Source organism: Lipotes vexillifer, unplaced genomic scaffold, assembly GCF_000442215.2.
Source record: "Lipotes vexillifer unplaced genomic scaffold, Lipotes_vexillifer_v1.1 scaffold259, whole genome shotgun sequence".
Lineage (NCBI taxonomy): Eukaryota > Metazoa > Chordata > Mammalia > Artiodactyla > Lipotidae > Lipotes > Lipotes vexillifer.
The window spans coordinates 308,888-327,773 of NW_006797031.1; the positions used below are offsets into that span (position 1 = coordinate 308,888).

Consider the following 18,886-nt stretch of genomic DNA (forward strand, 5'->3'; position numbering starts at 1 on the left):
CACTCTTTCAGCCATTTTTCTGAAGTTCCCTGATTCCAGATTCTACCAGCAGCACTAAACAAATACATGGAAATACTGCTGGTGGGCTCAAGATATTTCTAGGGTGGGGGGAAAGGGGAATAAAAGAAAGAGAAAGTGAAAAGAAAATTAAAATACAAAAGAGAGAAAAGGTTATGGAAAGGAAAAACTTAAGAGGAACAAGTGATGGAAAGTGGTAATGTGTTTTCAAAAGTGACCACATTACCCACCTGACAACTTTAGGAGTTAAAGAAGGATCTCCTTGCTTTACTTTTACACTCATGTCATAGATGTGATTCATGATACAAAAATTATGCCAGTTTTGGTCATTATGTATATGTGGTTGCCTCTGAAGAGACTACCGTATTAGGTCAGCTCTTTCTGTAACACCTACGTGAAAATGTACCCTTCCTGTCAACCTTCTGTGCATATGGCTTATCCAGCAGAGATGCACTGTGTTAATCATTTCTTCAGTTCTGGTAAGCTAGGTTTCAGAACCTTTGAACTTATCATTCTGCTTTATTTTCAGTAGAGCTTGAAAATGTTGAGTGTGCCTAAGTTGGATGTGATATCTGTGATGGGTTCATATCCTGCAACTGTATATTACAGGGGCTTAGTATGGATTTTTAAGTCAGGTTCTGACATAGCATCTTCTGTTTCTGGTAGATACCCTTGAATTTGTTTTTTGTTGTGTATGTATTTTGTTTTTTACTTTTTCTATGTTAATGCTTTACTGTATAGCATACTGTGTATTTAGGGAAATTTAACATCCAATTTCTGCTCAGACTTGAAGTTGAAAATCTTTAGTTGTATTTAGAACGTTGCAGTACTGGCTGGCGACACAGTGTAAGTCTTCTTTTTCTTTGGTATATCACAGAGTGGTGAACCCTGTGGCTGGCCCATGGTGTGCATAGTGGCTACAGGCTGCCAGGATACAAAGGACACAGGGCTCAGGTCAAATTACATCAGCATACATCTCCCATATCTCACACTCTCTACTTTAAAACTCTTCCTGTTTTATATTGTTCTCTAGAATTTTTGTTCTCATTTTCGTTTGCACAAAGAGAGAAACAGATTCTTTGCATCTACTTAACATTGAATTTCTTACCCTTAGCAACTACAAGGCACTCCAGTCAAGCTTACTGAAGACCGCAAGGAAGAACGAATAGAAGACAGTTCTCTCCCGGAAAACCTCAATAAGTAAGCAGACAAAAGTTATAGATCATGTTATGGAAGTCCTGGATACCATTGTACCATATATTTGGAAAGAGTTGCTTCTTCTTTGGTTTACCGAATACTTACTTCTCTGTCATTTTTCCAATTAACATTAAACGTTTGTTTTGAAACCTACCACCCCCCTCCCCCATTTTTAACATGGTAGGCAAAGTTGATGATAGGAATACAGAACAGTTTGGGTGATAAACCCAAATTCTGTAGTGTGGGAGACTGAGCCTTGTATTAAGAGCCTTTACCTAGTGAATCCCAGAAGGGGCAGCTTGAAAAGAAAGGGACAGGTGTCAGCAGCTATGAGACAGAAGCTACTGAAAATCTGTCTCCAAAACAACACAGATGGGACTGGGATTGGTTACCTGAAAATGAAGGCTCTTGCTGTGCACATCTTTCATGTTGCCTCTTTCCTTCCCTTTAATTACATCTTACCTTTGTTTTCCTTTCAGAACTGCCAGTTGTCATTTTAACCAGACTGCACTTAGTAGCGAACCCAGAAATAGGCCCAAACAATGACAACCATATATTGTTGAGTGGAAGGTGATCTGAAATATAAGTATTTCACCCTTTTCTCTAGGGGGAAATACAAATTTTTTTTACTAACTTGGATATATAAATGTTTTAGTATATAGATTACACAATCAAATGTACAGATATGAATTAAATGTATTAACTTAGTTATACATTGACATTTAAAATTGTACATTAAGTATATTAAATTGGTAAATATTTCCGTTATCACATTTTATGAAAGTTTTATTCAGAATCTTCTCATACATCTTCAGCATTATGAAAGCTGCCTTTTTGCAGGCTGCAAGTTCGTAGCTCCCGTTGTTTTTGATGTCTGTCTCCAGTGGCTAAGGTTGGTTCAGTGGGTTGTGTAGGCTTCCTGGTGGAGGGGACTAGTGGCTGTGTTGTGGTGTATGAGGCTAGATCTTGTCTCTCTAGTGGGCAGGTCCACGTCTGGTGGGGTGTTTTGGGGTGTCTGTGGACTTATTATGATTTTAGGCAGCCTCTCTGCTAGTGGGTGGGGTTGTGTTCCTGTCTTGCTATATGGTTGGCATAGGTTGTCCAGCACTGTAGCTTGCTGGTCGTTTAGTGAAGCTGGGTGCTGGTGTTGAGATGGAGATCTCTGGGAGGTTATCGCCGTTTGATATTATGTGGGGCTGGGAGGTCTCTTCTTGACGAGTGTTCTGAAGTTGGCTCTCCCACCTCAGAGGCAGAGTCCTGATTCCTGGCTGGAGCAGCAAGAGCCTTTCATCCACTCGGCTTTTGGGAGGTCTGAGGTCTTCTGCCAGCATTCAGTAGGTGTTCTGTAGGAGTTCCACATGTAGATGTATTTCTGGTGTATTTGTGGGGAGGAAGGTGATCTCCGCGTCTTACTCCTCCGCCATCTTTCCACCGCCCCCTGAAAGCTACCTTTTTAAAAAAATTTTATTTATTTATTTTATTTTTGGCTGCATTGGGTCTTCGTTGCTGTGCACAGGCTTTCTCTAGCTGCGTCAAGCGGGGGCTACTCTTTGTTGCGGTGTGCGAGCTTCTCATTGTGGTGGCTTCTCTTGTTGTGGAGCACGGGCTTTGGGCATGCGGGCTTCAGTAGTTGTGGCTCGGAGGCTCTAGAGCACAGGCTCAGTAGTTGTGGTGCACCGGCTTAGTTGCTCCTCGGCATGTGGGATCTTCCTAGACCAGGGATCGAACCCATGTCTCCTGCATTGGCAGGTGGATTCTCAACCACTGTGCCACCAGGGAAGTCCGAAAGCTACCTTTTGAGTTAACTAACAGATTCCAAAGCACTTCACCTTCTCTTCCATTCAAAGTGTTTAAAACACCATTATGTATTCTGTCGTTAGAAATTTCATCCCAAATCAAAGTATCTGTTTCCTCTGTAGGCTTATTTTGTAGTATTTACAAATAAGTACTATATTGCTTTTTAAGTGTCTTTAAAGACTTATTTTTAAAAACCCTCCAATACTAGAGTTGTGAGGTTATACCCCTGGAATAATAACTAAATCTGGTTCAATTTCTTTATCTCATTTTTTTATTATTACACCAGATGGATGATATAAATTTCCAAAATTAGTATTGGTTCGGAATGTTTTAGGCAAATGTGCCTTCTTTTGTAAACATCACTTTGTTGTTCAAAATAGAGTACTCCATTTTTTCTGCAGTTCTTCATTCCCTCTAGTTCCCAAGTATTCTTGAGCAAAACCTTTTTTTTTTATACATCTTTATTGGAGTATAATTGCTTCACAATGCTGTGTTAGTTTCTGTTGTACAACAAAGTAAATCAGCCATACGCGTACATATATCCCCATATCCCCTCCCTCTTGAGCCTCCCTCCCACCCTCCCTATCCCACCCCTCTAGGTCTTGCAAAGCAGGAAGCTGATCTCCCTGTGCTACACAGCTGCTTGCCGCTAGCTATCTATTTTACATTCGGTAGGGTATATATGTCAGTGCTATTCTCATTTTTCCCCAGCTTCCCTCCCCACCCCCGTGTCCTCAAGTCCATTCTCTATGTCTGCGTCTTTATTCCTGCCCTGCTGCTAGGTTCATCAGTACCATTTTTTTTTAGATTCCTTCTATATGCATTAGCATATGGTATGTGTTTTTCTCTTTCTGACTTACTTCACTCTGTATGACAGACTCTAGGTCCATCCACCTCACTACAAATAACTCAATTTCATTTCTTTTTATGGCTGAGTAATATTCCATTGTATATATGTGCCACATCTTCTTTATCCATTCGTCTGTCGATGGACACTTAGGTTGCTTCCATTTCCTGGCTATTGTAAATAGTGCTGCAGTGAACGTTATGGTACATGTCTCTTTTTGAATTATGGTTTTCTCAGGGTATATGCCCAGTAGTGGGATGAGCAAAAAACCTTTTAATGCTTGAAAACTAAACTTCATACTTGATGGCGTTGGTGACAGATATTCTCTGTGGTATAGTATTTAGCACAGCGTTTACCATGCTGAACGCGGTGCTTGGTGCTTCATCAATACTCAGTAAATATACATTGAAAGAATAAGAGGTGAAGGATGATTTTTACAGTCTGTGTAGCTCTAGAGAAGATTTGTCTCAGACAGATTTTAGGAGATCTACCAGACAACTATTTTATATGTCTGCTCAGTTAAAAAAAAATTTTTTTAAGCCACATAAAACTGTTTGTAGAGTATGAGTCCCAAATGTATTTTAACCAAAACCTTTGAATTTTTTTGTCTTTACTTTAGGTTAGTTTTATCAGATGAGGAAGTGAGCTTGGGAAGTGAACCAGGTAAGATGGTAAATTCATTAAAATGTGAAATGATCACGTTTAAATGTCAAAACAGTTTGTTACAGCCTTTGGGGATTGTGTTAATATCCATTCAATTAAAAAATGTTAAGTCCCTTTGTAAGTCTCTTCTGTACAAATTTGAGTTCACCTTTTTTTCCCAGCTTTACTGAGGAGCTGTAATTGACATGTAACACTGTAAGTTTAAGTTGCACAGTGATGATTTGGTATATTTTAGTACTGCAGAATGATTTTCACCATAAGATTAGTTAACACATCTATCATCTCACCTAGTTACCATATTTATTTTGGGCATAAGAACATTTAAGATTTACTCTCTTAGCAATTGTTTTTAACCATGCTACATGTTAGATCCCCAGAACTTACTCTTCTTATAACTGGAAGGTTGTACCCTTTGGCCAATCTCCCCATTTCCCCCATCCCCCAGGCCCTAGCAACCACCAGTCTACTCTCTGTCTCTAGGAGTTCGGCTTTTTTAGATCTCACATTTAAGTGAGATCATAGTGTCTTCCTCTGTCTGACTTATTTCACTTAACATAATGCCCTCTTGAACAGCAGTGAGCCAGTACAGCAATGAACGTGAGGGTGCAGATGCCACTTTGAGATAGTGATTTCATTTCCTTTGTATATAAACCCTGAAGTGGAATTGGTGGATCATATAGTAGTTCTATTTTTAATTTTTTGAGGAACCTCCATACTGTTTTTCATAATGGCTATACCAATTTAGACATTCCCACCAACAGTACACAAGGCTTCCTTTTTCTCCATGTCGCCACCAGCATTTATCTCCTGTCTTTTTTATACAGCCATTCTAACAGGCGTGAGGTGATATTTCATTGTGGTTTTGATTTGTATTTGATTTCATTAGTACTGTTGAACACCATTTCATGTCCCTATTGGCCATTTATATGTCTTTGGTTGGAAAAATGTCTACTTTGCCTATTTTAAAAATCAGATTACTATTGTTGGTTTTTTAATATTGAGTTATATGAGTGCATTATATATTTTAGATATGAACCCCTTATCACATCTATGGTGTGCAGATATTTTACCTATTCTGTAGATTGCCTTTTCATTTTCTTGATCTTTTTTTTTTTCCCAGAGATTTTTAGTTGGATGTAGTCCCACTTGTTTATTTTTGCTTTTGTGTCTTGAGCTTTTTGTGTCATATACCAAAAATCATTGCCGGGGCTTCCCTGGTGGCACAGTGGTTGAGTCCGCCTGCCGATGCAGGGGACGCGGGTTCGTGCCCCGGTCTGGGAAGATCCCACATGCGGCGAAGCGGCTGGGCCTGTGAGCCATGGCCGCTGAGCCTGCGCGTCCGGAGCCTGTGCTCCACAACTGGAGAGGCCACAACAGTGAGAGGCCTGCGTACCGCAAAATAAAAACAAACAAAGAAACAAAAAAATCATTGCCAAGACCAGTGTCAAGGAGTTTTTTTTGTTTGTTTGTTTTTTGTTGTTTTTTTTTGCGGTACGCGGGCCTCTCACTGTTGTGGCCTCTCCCGTTGCGGAGCACAGGCTCCAGATGCGCAGGCCCAGCGGCCATGGCTCACGGGCCCAGCCACTCTGCGGCATGTGGGATCTTCCCAGACCGGGGCACGAACCCGTGTCCCCTGCATCGGCAGGCGGACTCTCAACCACTGCACCACCAGGGAAGCCCACTATAGTTATTTTTAATATGTTTGTTTTTTAATTTTTAAACTGGAATTGAAAGTGATTTATGCACCACTGTTACAATATTACACAATCTGACTATGACTATATATTTACCTTTACTGATGAGTTGTACACATTCATGCATTTTTACAAGGTTAATTTGCATCCTTTTATTTCAGCTTGTAAAGTGCCCTTTAGCATTTCTTGTAAGGCAGGTCTAGTGGTAATGAACTTTCTCAACTTGTTTGAGAAAGTCTTTATCACGTCTTCATTTCTGAAGGACAGCTCTGCTGATACAGTATTCTTCATTAACAGTTTTTTTTTTCCCAATATTTTGGATATATTGTCCCACTCTCTCCTGGCCTGCAAAGTTTCTCCAGAGAAATCTGCTTATGGTTTTATAGGGTTTCCCTTGAATGTGACAAGTCACTTTTCTCTTGCTGCTTTCAAAATTCTGTCATTGACTTTAGACAGTTTAACTATAATGGGTCACAGTCTCTGGTTGGGTGAAGTTGCTGCCCCTGCTCTCAGGTGGCGGAGGTGGGCAGGCTACTTGCTGGGCTCTGTGTTCAAGCAGTTCTGCTGGCTGGGCTCTGTGGTAAGGTGGTGCTGTGCTCTAGGGTCAGACAGTGTTACTAGCTGGGCTCTACAATCACCTCCAGTCAGGCAGGGTCACTGGCTGTGCTCCCTCACCAGATGCTGCTGCTGCCTGGCCTCTGCATGCAGGTGGGGCTTCACAGTCTGACACAGCCTCAGCCTGTACTTTGTGATCAGGCAGAGCCACAGGCTTAGTTTCATAATTGGGCAGGACTATGGCTGTGCTCGGCTTTTGGGCAAAAGGTCGCTGGCCAGACCTCCTGGTAGGGTGGTGCCTCATACTGTACCCCACAGTTGCGGGGTGTCATTGACTGGACTCCCTGCCTAAGTGAGACTGCAGGATGTGCCCAGCAACTGGGAATGGACGTAGGCTGGGCTCTGCTGCCAGGCAGGGCTATAGACCGGGGTGTGCTGCTGGGCAGTACTGTGAGCTAGGCTGGGAGGCTCCCCAGGGTCCCTTTTAGGGCATCCTGGTCAGGTGGGCTGAGGCCATGCTCCCCTGTTGGGTGGGGCTGCTGACTTGCTTCCCTGCCTGGGCAGGCAATAGGATATGCTCTGCAGCTGCCCCAGGTCTCAGTCCAGGCTTCCTGGTCAGGTGGAACTGGAGGCTATGCTCAGCAATGAGTTAGCTTTCAAGCAGTACCTAATTAGAGAGTCCAGTTATCTTCTTTAGGGAATTCTGGTCTTCTCTAAGATAGGTGCTTTTAGTGTGGATATTCATTTCACAGGGTTGTATGATTGTTTCAAAATTATCCTCATATTTAAATCCGTGTTCTTTTTTTGTGTGTGTGTTCTTATTTTTTAATATATATATATTATATGTACAGTCAACATAGATATGAATTACTCTAGCTTTGGAGCCAGAAAAATCTGGGTTTGAATGCTGGCTTTTTTAAAAAACAAGTCATTTATGCCTCTCATTTTTCTTATCTGAAAAATGAGTCATACACTCCTGCCTTGCAGGACATTAGGGCTAGATATATTTATCAACTATATAGCACACAGTAAGCATCCAATAAATGTGATAGGTATTTTTAAGTATACACATAAATACAGACCATATTGATAAAAGAAACTATTTAAGAAGCTATAATAATCATGAGTATATCTAACACACCTTCAGACTTATGTTAGCTAATTCCAAGGTTAGCTAATTTTGCATGCATAATCCTGTACCTAAGTAGAGAACATTTTTTTTAACAGTCATAAATGAAATATAATGGACATTGTTGTAGTTTCACCATCTCTCTATAGTATTATTTTGTCTTTTAAAGCCTGCTGTATCAGCAGTTATATCCCTTCTTTTATTGAAGTATAGTTTATGTACAATATTATATGTCACAGTGTACAACGTAGTGATTCACAATTTTTAAAGGTTATGCTCCATTTATATTGGATTGGCCAAAAAGTTATTTTGGGTTTTTCCATAACATCTTACGGAAAAACCCAAACGAACTTTTTGGCCAACCCACCAGTTATTGTAAAATATTGGCAAAAAAAAAAAAAAAATATATATATATATATATAGGCTATATTCTCTGTGTTATTCAATATATCCTTATAGCTTATTTTATATGTAATAGTTTGTACCTTTTAACCTCATACCCCAAACTTGCACTTCCCTCTTCCTTCTCCCTACTGGTAACTACTAGTTGGTTCTCTATATCAGTGTGCCTGGGTTTTTTTGTTATGTTCACTAGTTTGTTGTATTTTTTAGATTCCACATATAAGTGACATCATAGTATTTGTCTTTCTCTGTCTGACTTATTTCACTTAGCATAATACCCTCCAAGTGCATCCACATTGCTGCCAATGGCAAAAATAAACTCGAAATGGATTGAAGACCTAAATGTAAGGCTGGAAACCATAGAAGTCCTAGAGGAAAACATATGCAGAACACTCTTTGACATAAATCATAGCAATATTTTTTTGGATTCATCTCCTAAAGCAAGGGAAATAAAAGCAAAAATAAACGCGTGGGACCTAATCAAACTTAAAAACTTTTTCACAGCAAAGGAAACCATCAACAAAATGAAAAGGCAACTTATGCAATAGGAGAAAAAATTTGCAAATGATATGACCGATAAGGGGTTGTTATCCAGAATACATAAACAGCTCATACAACTCAACATCAAAAAAAACAACCTAATTTAAAAATGGGCAGAAGACCTGAATAGACATCTTTCCGAAGAAGACATACAGTTGGCCAATAGGAACATGAAAATATGCTCAGCATTGTTGATCATCAGAAAAATGCAAATAAAAACTATAATGAGATATCACCTCACACCTGTCAGAATGGCTATCATCAAAAAGACCACAAATAACAAATGTTGGTGAGAATATGGAGAAAAGGGAACCCTCGTACACTGCTGGTGGGAATGTAAATTGGTGCAGCCACTGTGGAAAAACGTATAGAGGTTTCTCCAAAAACTAAAAATAAGACTGCCATATGACCCAGCAATTCCACTCCTGGGTATATATGCAAAAAAACCCCCAAAACAGTTATTCAAAAAGATACATGCATTTCAATGTTCATAGCAGCATTACTTGCAATTGCCAAGATGTGGAAGCAACCTAAATGTCCATCAATAGATGAATGGATAAAGATGTAGTGTATATGTACTCAGTCATAAAAAAGAATGAAATTTTGCCATTTGCAACAACATGGATGGACTTAGAGGGTATTCTGCTAAGTGAAGTAAGTCAGAGAAAGACAAATACTGTATGATGTCACTTATATGTGGAATCTAAAAAAATACAATACACTAGTGAACATAACAAAAAAAACCCAGGCACACAGATATAGAGAACCAATTAGTAGTTACCAGTGGGGAGAAGGAGGAGGGGAGGGGAAAAATAGGGCTAAGGGATTAGGAGGTACAAACTACTGTGTATTACATAAATAAGCTACAAGTATATATTGTACAACACAGGGAATATAGTCAACATTTTATAATAATTATAAATGGAGCATAACTAAAAATTATGAACCACTATGTTGTACACTTGTAACATATAATATTGTACATCAACTATATTGCAATAAATTTTTTTTTAATGAAAAATGGTCCTGGGGCTTCCCTGGTGGCGCAGTGGTTGAGAGTCTGCCTGCCGATGCAGGGGACGCGGGTTTGTGCCCCAGTCCGGGAGGATCCCCCATGCAGTGGAGCGGCTGGGCCCGTGAGCCATGGCCGCTGAGCCTGCGTGTCCGGAGCCTGTGCTCCACAACAGGAGAGGCCACAACAGTGAGAGGCCCACATACCGCAAAAAAAAAAAAAAAAAAAAAGATCCTAATAATAGTTGAAGATGTAAAAATCTTGGATTTTTTTTGTGTGTGTCATTTTTTTTTTTTTTCCCACACTGCATGGCATGAGGAATCTTAGTTCCCCAACCAGGCATCAAACCCTGGCCCCAGCAGTGAAAATGCCAAGTCCTAACTCCTGGTCCACCAGGGAATTCCCTATCTTGGATTTTTTTTTTTTTTTTTTTTTTTTTGGTCTCTGACTATACTGGGTTGCAAATTAGGTAGAGGTGTGGGAAACAGACTCTAAGAAACTGGCTCCTAGTGTAGTAATAGGGCATAATTTATCTCAATATAGGCCCAAAACTTAGAGATAATTTTTTAAAAAAAGTTTGCCTATGGGTTTTTTGTTTGTATGTTTGATTTTTTAATGTTAAACATTAAACATTTAAAAAAATATGCTGTCTTTTAAGTACATGTGTTTGATCTTTCCCTTCATATGAAATCACTACTGTAAATGAGAAATGTGGAGATGCTGCTCACAGCTATGCACAGCTCTTAGGAGAATAAAGCAGCCTTTGAATTAAAAGTTCAACATACCCTGTTAGGAACACAGATTTGAGCCAGGCTGTCTGGTTTGAACCTGAGCTCCACCGTCAATTAATTGTGTGACCTTGAGCAAGTTACTCGACTTCTTGCCTTACTAGTGCCTCATCTGCGAGGTGGGGATGCCGTGGTATGGTGGCATCCGGCAGGGTTTTTATGAGGATCACCATGGTTAACGTGCACCAAGCCCTGAGAAAAGCGCCAGGCACTCAGTAAGCTCTGTAACCACATTAGCTGTTACTAGTTTCCAGGTCCCCAAACCATGCAGTATAGGATATGGAAGTTTGGCACAAAAATTGCATCAACTTCACAGTTTTGCCAAGTGTCAGCTCATCTTAGAGCAACTGTCCAGGGCCTGTGCTAGGCCCAGGGAGAACAGAGATGACCAGCTCCACTCCTCCACCAGGAAATCCTGAGTCAGATACAGACATGAGCAAATAAACCAGTAGAAGGCAGCATGGGGAATATTACACATGTGTTATTAACTTGAAAAATTATAATCCTCAAGGAATAACCTCAAGTAATAATGTATTGTTCAGTGTATTTGTTTTCTGTTGCTATGTAGTAAATTATCACGGATTTGAAAAAAAAGCACAACATATCCAATCATTTATTCATTCATTCAACATAAAATGAATACCTGGGGCTTCCCCGGTAGCGCAGTGGTTGAGGATCCGCCTGCCAGTGCAGGGGACATGGGTTCATTCCCTGGTCCGGGAAGATCCCACATGCCGCGGAGCAACTAAGCTCGTGTGCCACAACTACTGAGCCTGTGTTCTAGAGCCCGTGAGCCACAACTACTGAGTCTGCGTGCCGCAACTAAAGCCCGTGCGCCTAGAGCCCGTGCTCCACAACAAGAGAAGCCACTGCAATGAGAAGCCCACGCACCGCAATGAACAGTAGCCCCCGCTCGCCGCGCAGCAACGAAGACCCAACACAGCCATAAATAAATAAGAATATCTGTTGTGTCAGAGACGTGGAGAGCAGGCAGAACAAAATATAGTTCACCCTTGAACAACGTAGGGGTTAGGGACTCCAACCGCCTCCCCACCCCTATCCTCTGGCCCCCGTGCAGTCGAAAACCCACATGTAACTTTTGACTCTGCCAAAATTTAGCTACTAATAGCCTACTGTTGAATGGAATCCTCACTGATAACAATCAATTAACACATATTTTGTATATGTATTGTATACTGTATTCTTACAATAAAGCTAGAGAAAACAGAAAGTTATTAAGAAAATTATAAGGTAGAGACTTCCCTGGTGGAGCAGTGGTTAAGAATCTGCCGCCAATGCAGGGGACACGGGTTCGAGCCCTGGTCCAGGAAGATGCCATGGAGCAACTAAGCCCATGTGCCACAACTACTGAGCCCTCATACTGCAACTACTGAAGCCTGCGCACCTAGAGCCCGTGCTCCATAACAAGAGAAGCCACCGCAATGAGAAGCCCGTACACCACAACAAAGAGTAGCCCCCGCTCGCTGCCACTAGAGAAAGCCCACAAGCAGCAATGAAGACCCAATGCAGCCAAAAATAAATTAAAATTAAAAAAAAAATTATAAGGAAGATAAAATACCTTTACAGTACTGTGCTGTATTTATGAATACTGTACATTTACATTGTTTACAAGATGAGTCATCTATCAGTACCTACATCAATATTGTCTTACATCATATAAAACACTGTAGATATTATATGTATTACTGACACTAGACATCAAAAATAAAAAATGTGAAAAAGAGATTCATATTCATTTACAGGTGTAACAATTCATGCGTCTCTAACAAAGAAGCAGCAATATGATTGCATTATTGTAGCCTAGTGTAACTGCTAGACTGTTTGGATGCTTTCGGTGTTAACTCTGGGGCTGTGGATGGCCAGGGGCATTGTCCAATTTCAAAAGAACTTTAGAAGTCAGTCTCTTCCTGGCAAGGAACTTCCTGACTTCAGGGACAAAGCATCAGTGAAACTGATTCAGAAAAAGGGTTTTCATGGTCCAGTCCTTCTTGTTGTACAGCCAGAAGACTGGCAGCTGGTGTTTACCTTTTCCCTTCAAGGCTTGGGGGTTAGCAGCTTTATAGATGAGGGCAGTCCTGATCATGCATCTGACTGCATTTGCACAAAACAGAAGAGTTAGCCTATCCGTTCCTGCCTTAAATCCTGGTGCTCACTCCTCTTCCTTACTAATAAATGTCCCTAGTGGCATTTTTTTGCCAGAATAGGACAGTTTTGTCTGTATTAAAAACCTGTTTAGGCAGATATCCTTTCATATCAATGATTTTCTTAATGTCATCTGGGAACTCGTCTGCTGTATCTTTTTCAACACAGTTTCTCCTGTTATCTTGACCTTTCTTAAGCCAAACCCCTTTTTAAAATTATCAAACCATCCTTTACTGTCATTGAATTCTCCAGCATTAGATCCATCACCTTCCTTTTGCTTTAGATTGTCATATAATGACTTTGCTTTTTCTCAAATTGTATTAGTCTATAGGTACGCCTTTCTTATAGCAAACCTGCACCCACATTTATTTATTTATTTTTTTGCGGTACGTGGGCCTCTCACTATTGTGGCCTCTCCCGTTGCGGAGCACAGGCTCTGGATGCGCAGTCTCAGCAGCCGTGGCTCACGGGCCCAGCCGCTCCTCGGCATGTGGGGTCTTCCCAGACTGGGGCACGAACCCGTGTCCCCTGCATCGGCAGGCGGACTCTCAACCACTGCGCCACCAGGGAAGTCCAAAACTGCATTTTTAATACGAGAGAAAAAGGTACTTTACCAAATATGTGAGGTTTTTGCACCTGCTGGCACAGCTGCAGTGATGGCTTCCTGAATTTCCTTTTGTTTTTTTTACAGTGGTCCTTACCCTGGATTCATTTATCTTGAAATGGGCAACTGCAGCTGCATACCTCAATCTATGATACATACCAAGCATTTCAACATTTTCTTGTAATTTTCTGTGCTTCTTGGAAGCACTTCCAGCATCACTAGTGGCACTTCCTATGGGTCCACGTGGTGTTATTCAGAGTTTACAGTATTACCGTAAACATGAAAAATACGCAAGACTTGAGAGATCAGTTTTTACTGTGATACACAATTTATTGGAGAAAGGAAATGGTCGTGTGGCGATGATTAGTGTCACATGGCATTTTAAGCTGATACTCCCAACACTTGAACTCACTGCAGTAGCAACTGGAGGTGGCTATGAAATTACTACAGTTAATTTTATGCAGTTATGATTTAATTACTGCATCTTTACGTTTGTTTACATTTCTCTCAGTTGCAAACTGTGCCATATCAATGTTTGTGTGCATAAGTTTTGATAAATTTTAACTTTTTATATGGTAGTAAATGATAAAAATAGACTAGTATGTACATATATTTTATGCATTCATGACATACCTAACTTTTCCTTAATGATTTTGATATTTCTTGACTGTGAGGTTCTTCTGTGAGTTTTTTCAAATTGTCACAAATCTCCAAAACTTTTTCCAGTGTATTTATTGAAAAAATCCACATATAAGTGGACCTGTGCAATTCAAACCCTTATTGTTAGGGTCAGCTGTATAAAATGGCCTTTCGGAGACTGTAGAATGAGAACAAATCCACCAGGGAAGGAATGGGCTTTGGAATGTGAAAAACTATTTAATTGAGGTATAATTGACATATAACATTGTGTTAGTTTCAGGTGTACAACATGATGATTGACTATATGTATACACTGCAAAATGATCACCACAGTAAGTCTAGTTAACATCCATCCTCATACACAGTTACAAATTTTTTCTTGTGGTGAAAACTTTTAAGATTTACTGTCTTAGCAACTTTCACATATGCGCTACAGTATTAACTATAGTCGACATGCTGTACATTACATCGTTATGACTTATTTATTTGGAAGTTTTGTGCCTTTTGACTCCCTCCGCTCATTTTGCCTCCACCCCTGCCTCTGCCTCTGGCCTCCAGCCCTGTTCACTACATCTGTGAGCTCGGGTTTTGTTTGTTCTTTAGATACCACACATAAGTGAGATGGTACAGTATTCGTCTTTCTCTGACTTATTTCACTTAGCATAATGCCTTCAAAGTCCATCCATGTCATTGCAGATGGTAAGATATCATTCATTTTTTTATGGCTGAATAATATTCTATTGTATATATGAACCACATTTTCTTTATCCATTCACCCATCGATGGACACTTAGGTTGTTTCCATATCTTGACTATTGTAAATAATGCTGCAATGAACATGGGGGTGCATTTAACTTTTTGAAATAGTGTTTTCATGATTTTTGGATAAATACCCAGAAGTGGCATTGTTGGATTATATGGTAGTTGTATTTTTGAATTTTTTGAGGAACCTCCATATTGTTTTCCATAGCCACTTCACCAATTTACATGGAATATGAAAACTTTTTTTTTTTTTTTTTTTTTTTTTGCGGTATGCGGGCCTCTCACTGTTGTGGCCTCTCCCGTTGCGGAGCGCAGGCTCAGCGGCCATGGCTCATGGGCCCAGCTGCTCCATGGCATGTGGGATCTTCTTGGATCGGGGTGCGAACCCGTGTCCCCTGCATCGGCAGGCGGACTCTCAACCACTGCGCCACCAGGGAAGCCCGGAATATGAAAACTTTTAACAAGAGGGCATAGATATAACAGAGGACCTGAATACCTGTGGGTATTACAAATTTATTTGTGTATATATATATATATATATATATATATATATATATATATATATATATATAGTGTTATATATATACATATGTGGTTTTTATATATGGTTCTTTAAATTTTTAGATATATGTATTATAATCTGATGTGGTCAATTGAACAGTTTGGTCACATTATCATAAAATACTATAGTAGGGGGGCTTCCCTGGCGGTGCAGTGGTTGAGGGTCTGCCTGCCGCTGCCGGGGACACGGGCTCGTGCCCCGGTCTGGGAAGATCCCACATGCCACAGAGCGGCTAAGTTACCCTAAAAGTGTTTGGATTGCAGATTCTTAAAATTCTTTTAGTCAGAAAATATTTACTGAGAATATGTCATGTGTCAAAATAAAAAAAAAAAAAAAAAAAAAAAATAGTAAATAGGCATGCTAAATTTCTTCTTGTTCAGCTATCTTTTATGTGCTTTTGTTTCAGCAACTGAAGATCACAAGGAAAAACATTCTGGAATAAGAGAATTTGGAGCACCTCAGTTTTCTAACTCTGAAAATGGTAAATTATAATTTCACTATATATATGGATAATTTATTACTTAAAATTCTTTAGTTTTTATTTAATATTTATTTCCATAACATGAAAATCTGTATAGGTCTCTACACAGGAATGCAATCCTATACTTCTACTTTGTAGCACATGGCAATGGAAATTAAATAATTGCTTATTCTGTATGTTTCGGCCCTGTGGAATGTATCTCTGTAACTGTGAGGACATGTGGCACTGTGTTTATCTTACTATCTCATGTGTCTCTACCATCCAGCAATGTAGGCACTCAGTAAATACTACCTTGAATGTGTCTGCCAAGCATTGCAAACATTTTCTCCTAGTTTGTCTTTCGACTTTTCCTATAGTTGCTTCTTGCCATGAAAAAATTTTAAACATTTTATGTAGTCAAATTTATTAATCTTTTATTTTATTAGATCTGGTTTTTGTCATATGCAAAACCCAGGTTAGAGGAGTTCGTTTATGTTTTCTTCTAATATTTGTATAGTTTTATTTTTTATATTTAGGTCTCCAATTCATTTGGAGTTTATTCATGCATATGGTGTTAACAATGGATTAAATGTTATATTTTTGCAAATGGCTATCCTTTATATTATTTTTTTAAATGCCATGTTTGCCCCAGTAATTTGAGATAACTTCCAATCATATGCTAGATTTCTATATGTATTTGAGTCTATTTCTGGACTTTCATAGAAACTGTTTTTTGTGTTTTTGTATCTGGTGGGACTAGTATCTTCCTCTTCGTTTCATTATTTTCTTAACTATTCTTGCATGTTTATTTTTCAATATGAATTTTATATCAGACTGTCCAGCTGCATAAAAAAACTCATTGATACTTTTATTGTGATCACATTAAATATGAAAACTGACAACTTGCTGATGTCAAGACATCCTAAGCAGAAACAAAGGGCATCTTTCTATTAAAGTGTACTTGTCTATCTTTCAGATATAGTTTTTTCTTATAGGTTTTGAATATTTCTTAAGTTTATTTCTGAGTATTTTATTTCTTTTATTGCCGTTATAAATGACATTTTATTTCCATTTTATCTTTTAACTGGTTATTATTTTGTGTATTGATACAATTTTTGCATGTTAACCATATATCCTCCTACCTTGCTGAACTTGCTTATAGTTTGAGTTAGTTTTATCATTGGTTTTCTGGAACATTCCAGGTATACCATCATGTCTTCTGCAAATAGAGATAGTCCTGTTTTTTCTTTATCAATTCTTGTGACTGTAATTAATTTCTTTTGTTTAATTGCATTGGTTACTACCACCAGAACAATGTGAAATAGTATTGTTCCTGATCTTAGTGTCAATGCCTGTACTGTTTCTGAATTAATTAAGCCACTAGCTTTTGGACTGAGGTATATATTTTACAGTGTTAAGTATCCATACATTCCTGTCTTCTCAAGAGTTTTTATTAGGAATGATTGTTGAATTTTGCCAACAGGTTTTTCAGCATCTGTGCCCTGTGAAAACATCTAGGCCTGTGATTTTTTGTGTTTTCCTCTCTATAGAAATTGATCTGTTTAAGCTTTCTATCTATACTGGGACCAATTTTAGTAAATTATATTTTTCTCAGAAATTATTCATTTTGTCTAGGTTTTCTAATTTATTTACATAGAGTTGTACAAAATCTCTTGATTTTTTAACAGCTTTATCAAGGTATAATTTAAGTACCATAAAATTCACCCGTTGTAAGTATAAAATTCAGTGACTTTTAGTAAATTTATAGAGTTGTGCAACCATCACAATTGACTATTAGACTATTCCCATTACCCCGCAAATTCTCTCATGCTTGTTTGCAATTAATCCTTCTCCTACTCCCCCACTCCCACCAGGCTAGAGCGAATTTTCATCTGGCTGAATTGAAGTGGGTGGAAGAGAGTGGTTCTTAGTTCAAGTACAATAGTCTTTCATTCTTTCTAAATTTTAATAGATTTTCTTGAGTAAATGTTTCTACGCTTGGTGTGTGTCCTGGGAACAACTTCCAGAGACTTTAAATGGTTGTTTTAAAAATCATTTTCACCAGTTACTTAAAACTGACGTGCGGGTCCCTAGACCTCATCATTCTATCATGCTGGAAGTCCCTATCTTTCATTTTTATTGATAATGATAAATAAATATTTATTTATTAATGATAAATATTTTATTGATATTTAGGGTCATGATTTTTCATGTTAGTTGTTATTTGAATATCCCATGGATTATGATATGAAATGTCTTCTTTATCATTTTTCAGAAATTCCATTACCCTTCCAACCAAGAATTGTTTAATAAAAGGTATAAAAATGTGCAAGTGGAAGAGATTTTTATCTTTCTGGTTTCATTAAAAAAGTTGTCTCATTTTATTGCATTGTAATCAGAGTATGTTGTTCGTAATATTTCTATTTTAAGAAACTGATTTGTGTGTGTGCCTTAGTTATAATTGATTTCTGTGAATTTTCAGGGTGTGCCTGAGAAAAAGGTACATTTTCTATTAGGGTTTGCTTATATTCAAAAGTAACTACCGTGTTTTTTTATGCTGTTTAGACCTTTTATATCTTTACTTTTGTCCTCTTGGCCTGTTTTTTTACTGAGAGTGGTATATTAAAGTCTCCTATTTTTAATTTGTTTCAGTTTCTCCTTGCATTTCCTGTTTCTGTCTTACATAGATGGTTGCTTAATTATTTTATACATAAATATTCACAACTATTAATATTTTCATTGTGAAATGTGGTCATTTTGATCTGTAGCCTACCTAATTAGAAATTATTTTCACATAAACTCCTAATCAGTTTAATTGTCCATTAAAAATTATGTTAATAAAGTATGAGAACAATGAAACAAACTTGATTTGCCCTATATCCTACTCTCATTTCCTCAAAAAGAAAAAAACCATTCTGTTTTTATATTCACTCAACAGTTGCAAAAGATGTACCAGTAGATTCATTGGAAGATGATTTTGAGAAGGAATTCTCATTTCTGAACAGCCTCTTAAGTCCTGGTTGTTGGAGTGCTAGTGAATTTTCCCAGGAATGC

General features: G+C 38.7%; 1 protein-coding gene across 1 annotated transcript in view; it reads left to right on the top strand.

Moving 5' to 3' along the window:
• Window positions 1-18,886, top strand: part of ICA1L (islet cell autoantigen 1 like) — a 39,871-nt gene that overhangs the window by 12,965 nt on the left and 8,020 nt on the right. Inside the window, 5 exon segments of the mRNA XM_007469177.1 lie at window positions 1,133-1,218; window positions 4,479-4,522; window positions 15,779-15,853; window positions 18,771-18,880; window positions 18,883-18,886. The exon segment at window positions 18,883-18,886 is cut by the window's right edge and continues 156 nt beyond it. Of these exon segments, the coding sequence (XP_007469239.1) occupies window positions 1,133-1,218; window positions 4,479-4,522; window positions 15,779-15,853; window positions 18,771-18,880; window positions 18,883-18,886 (319 nt within the window).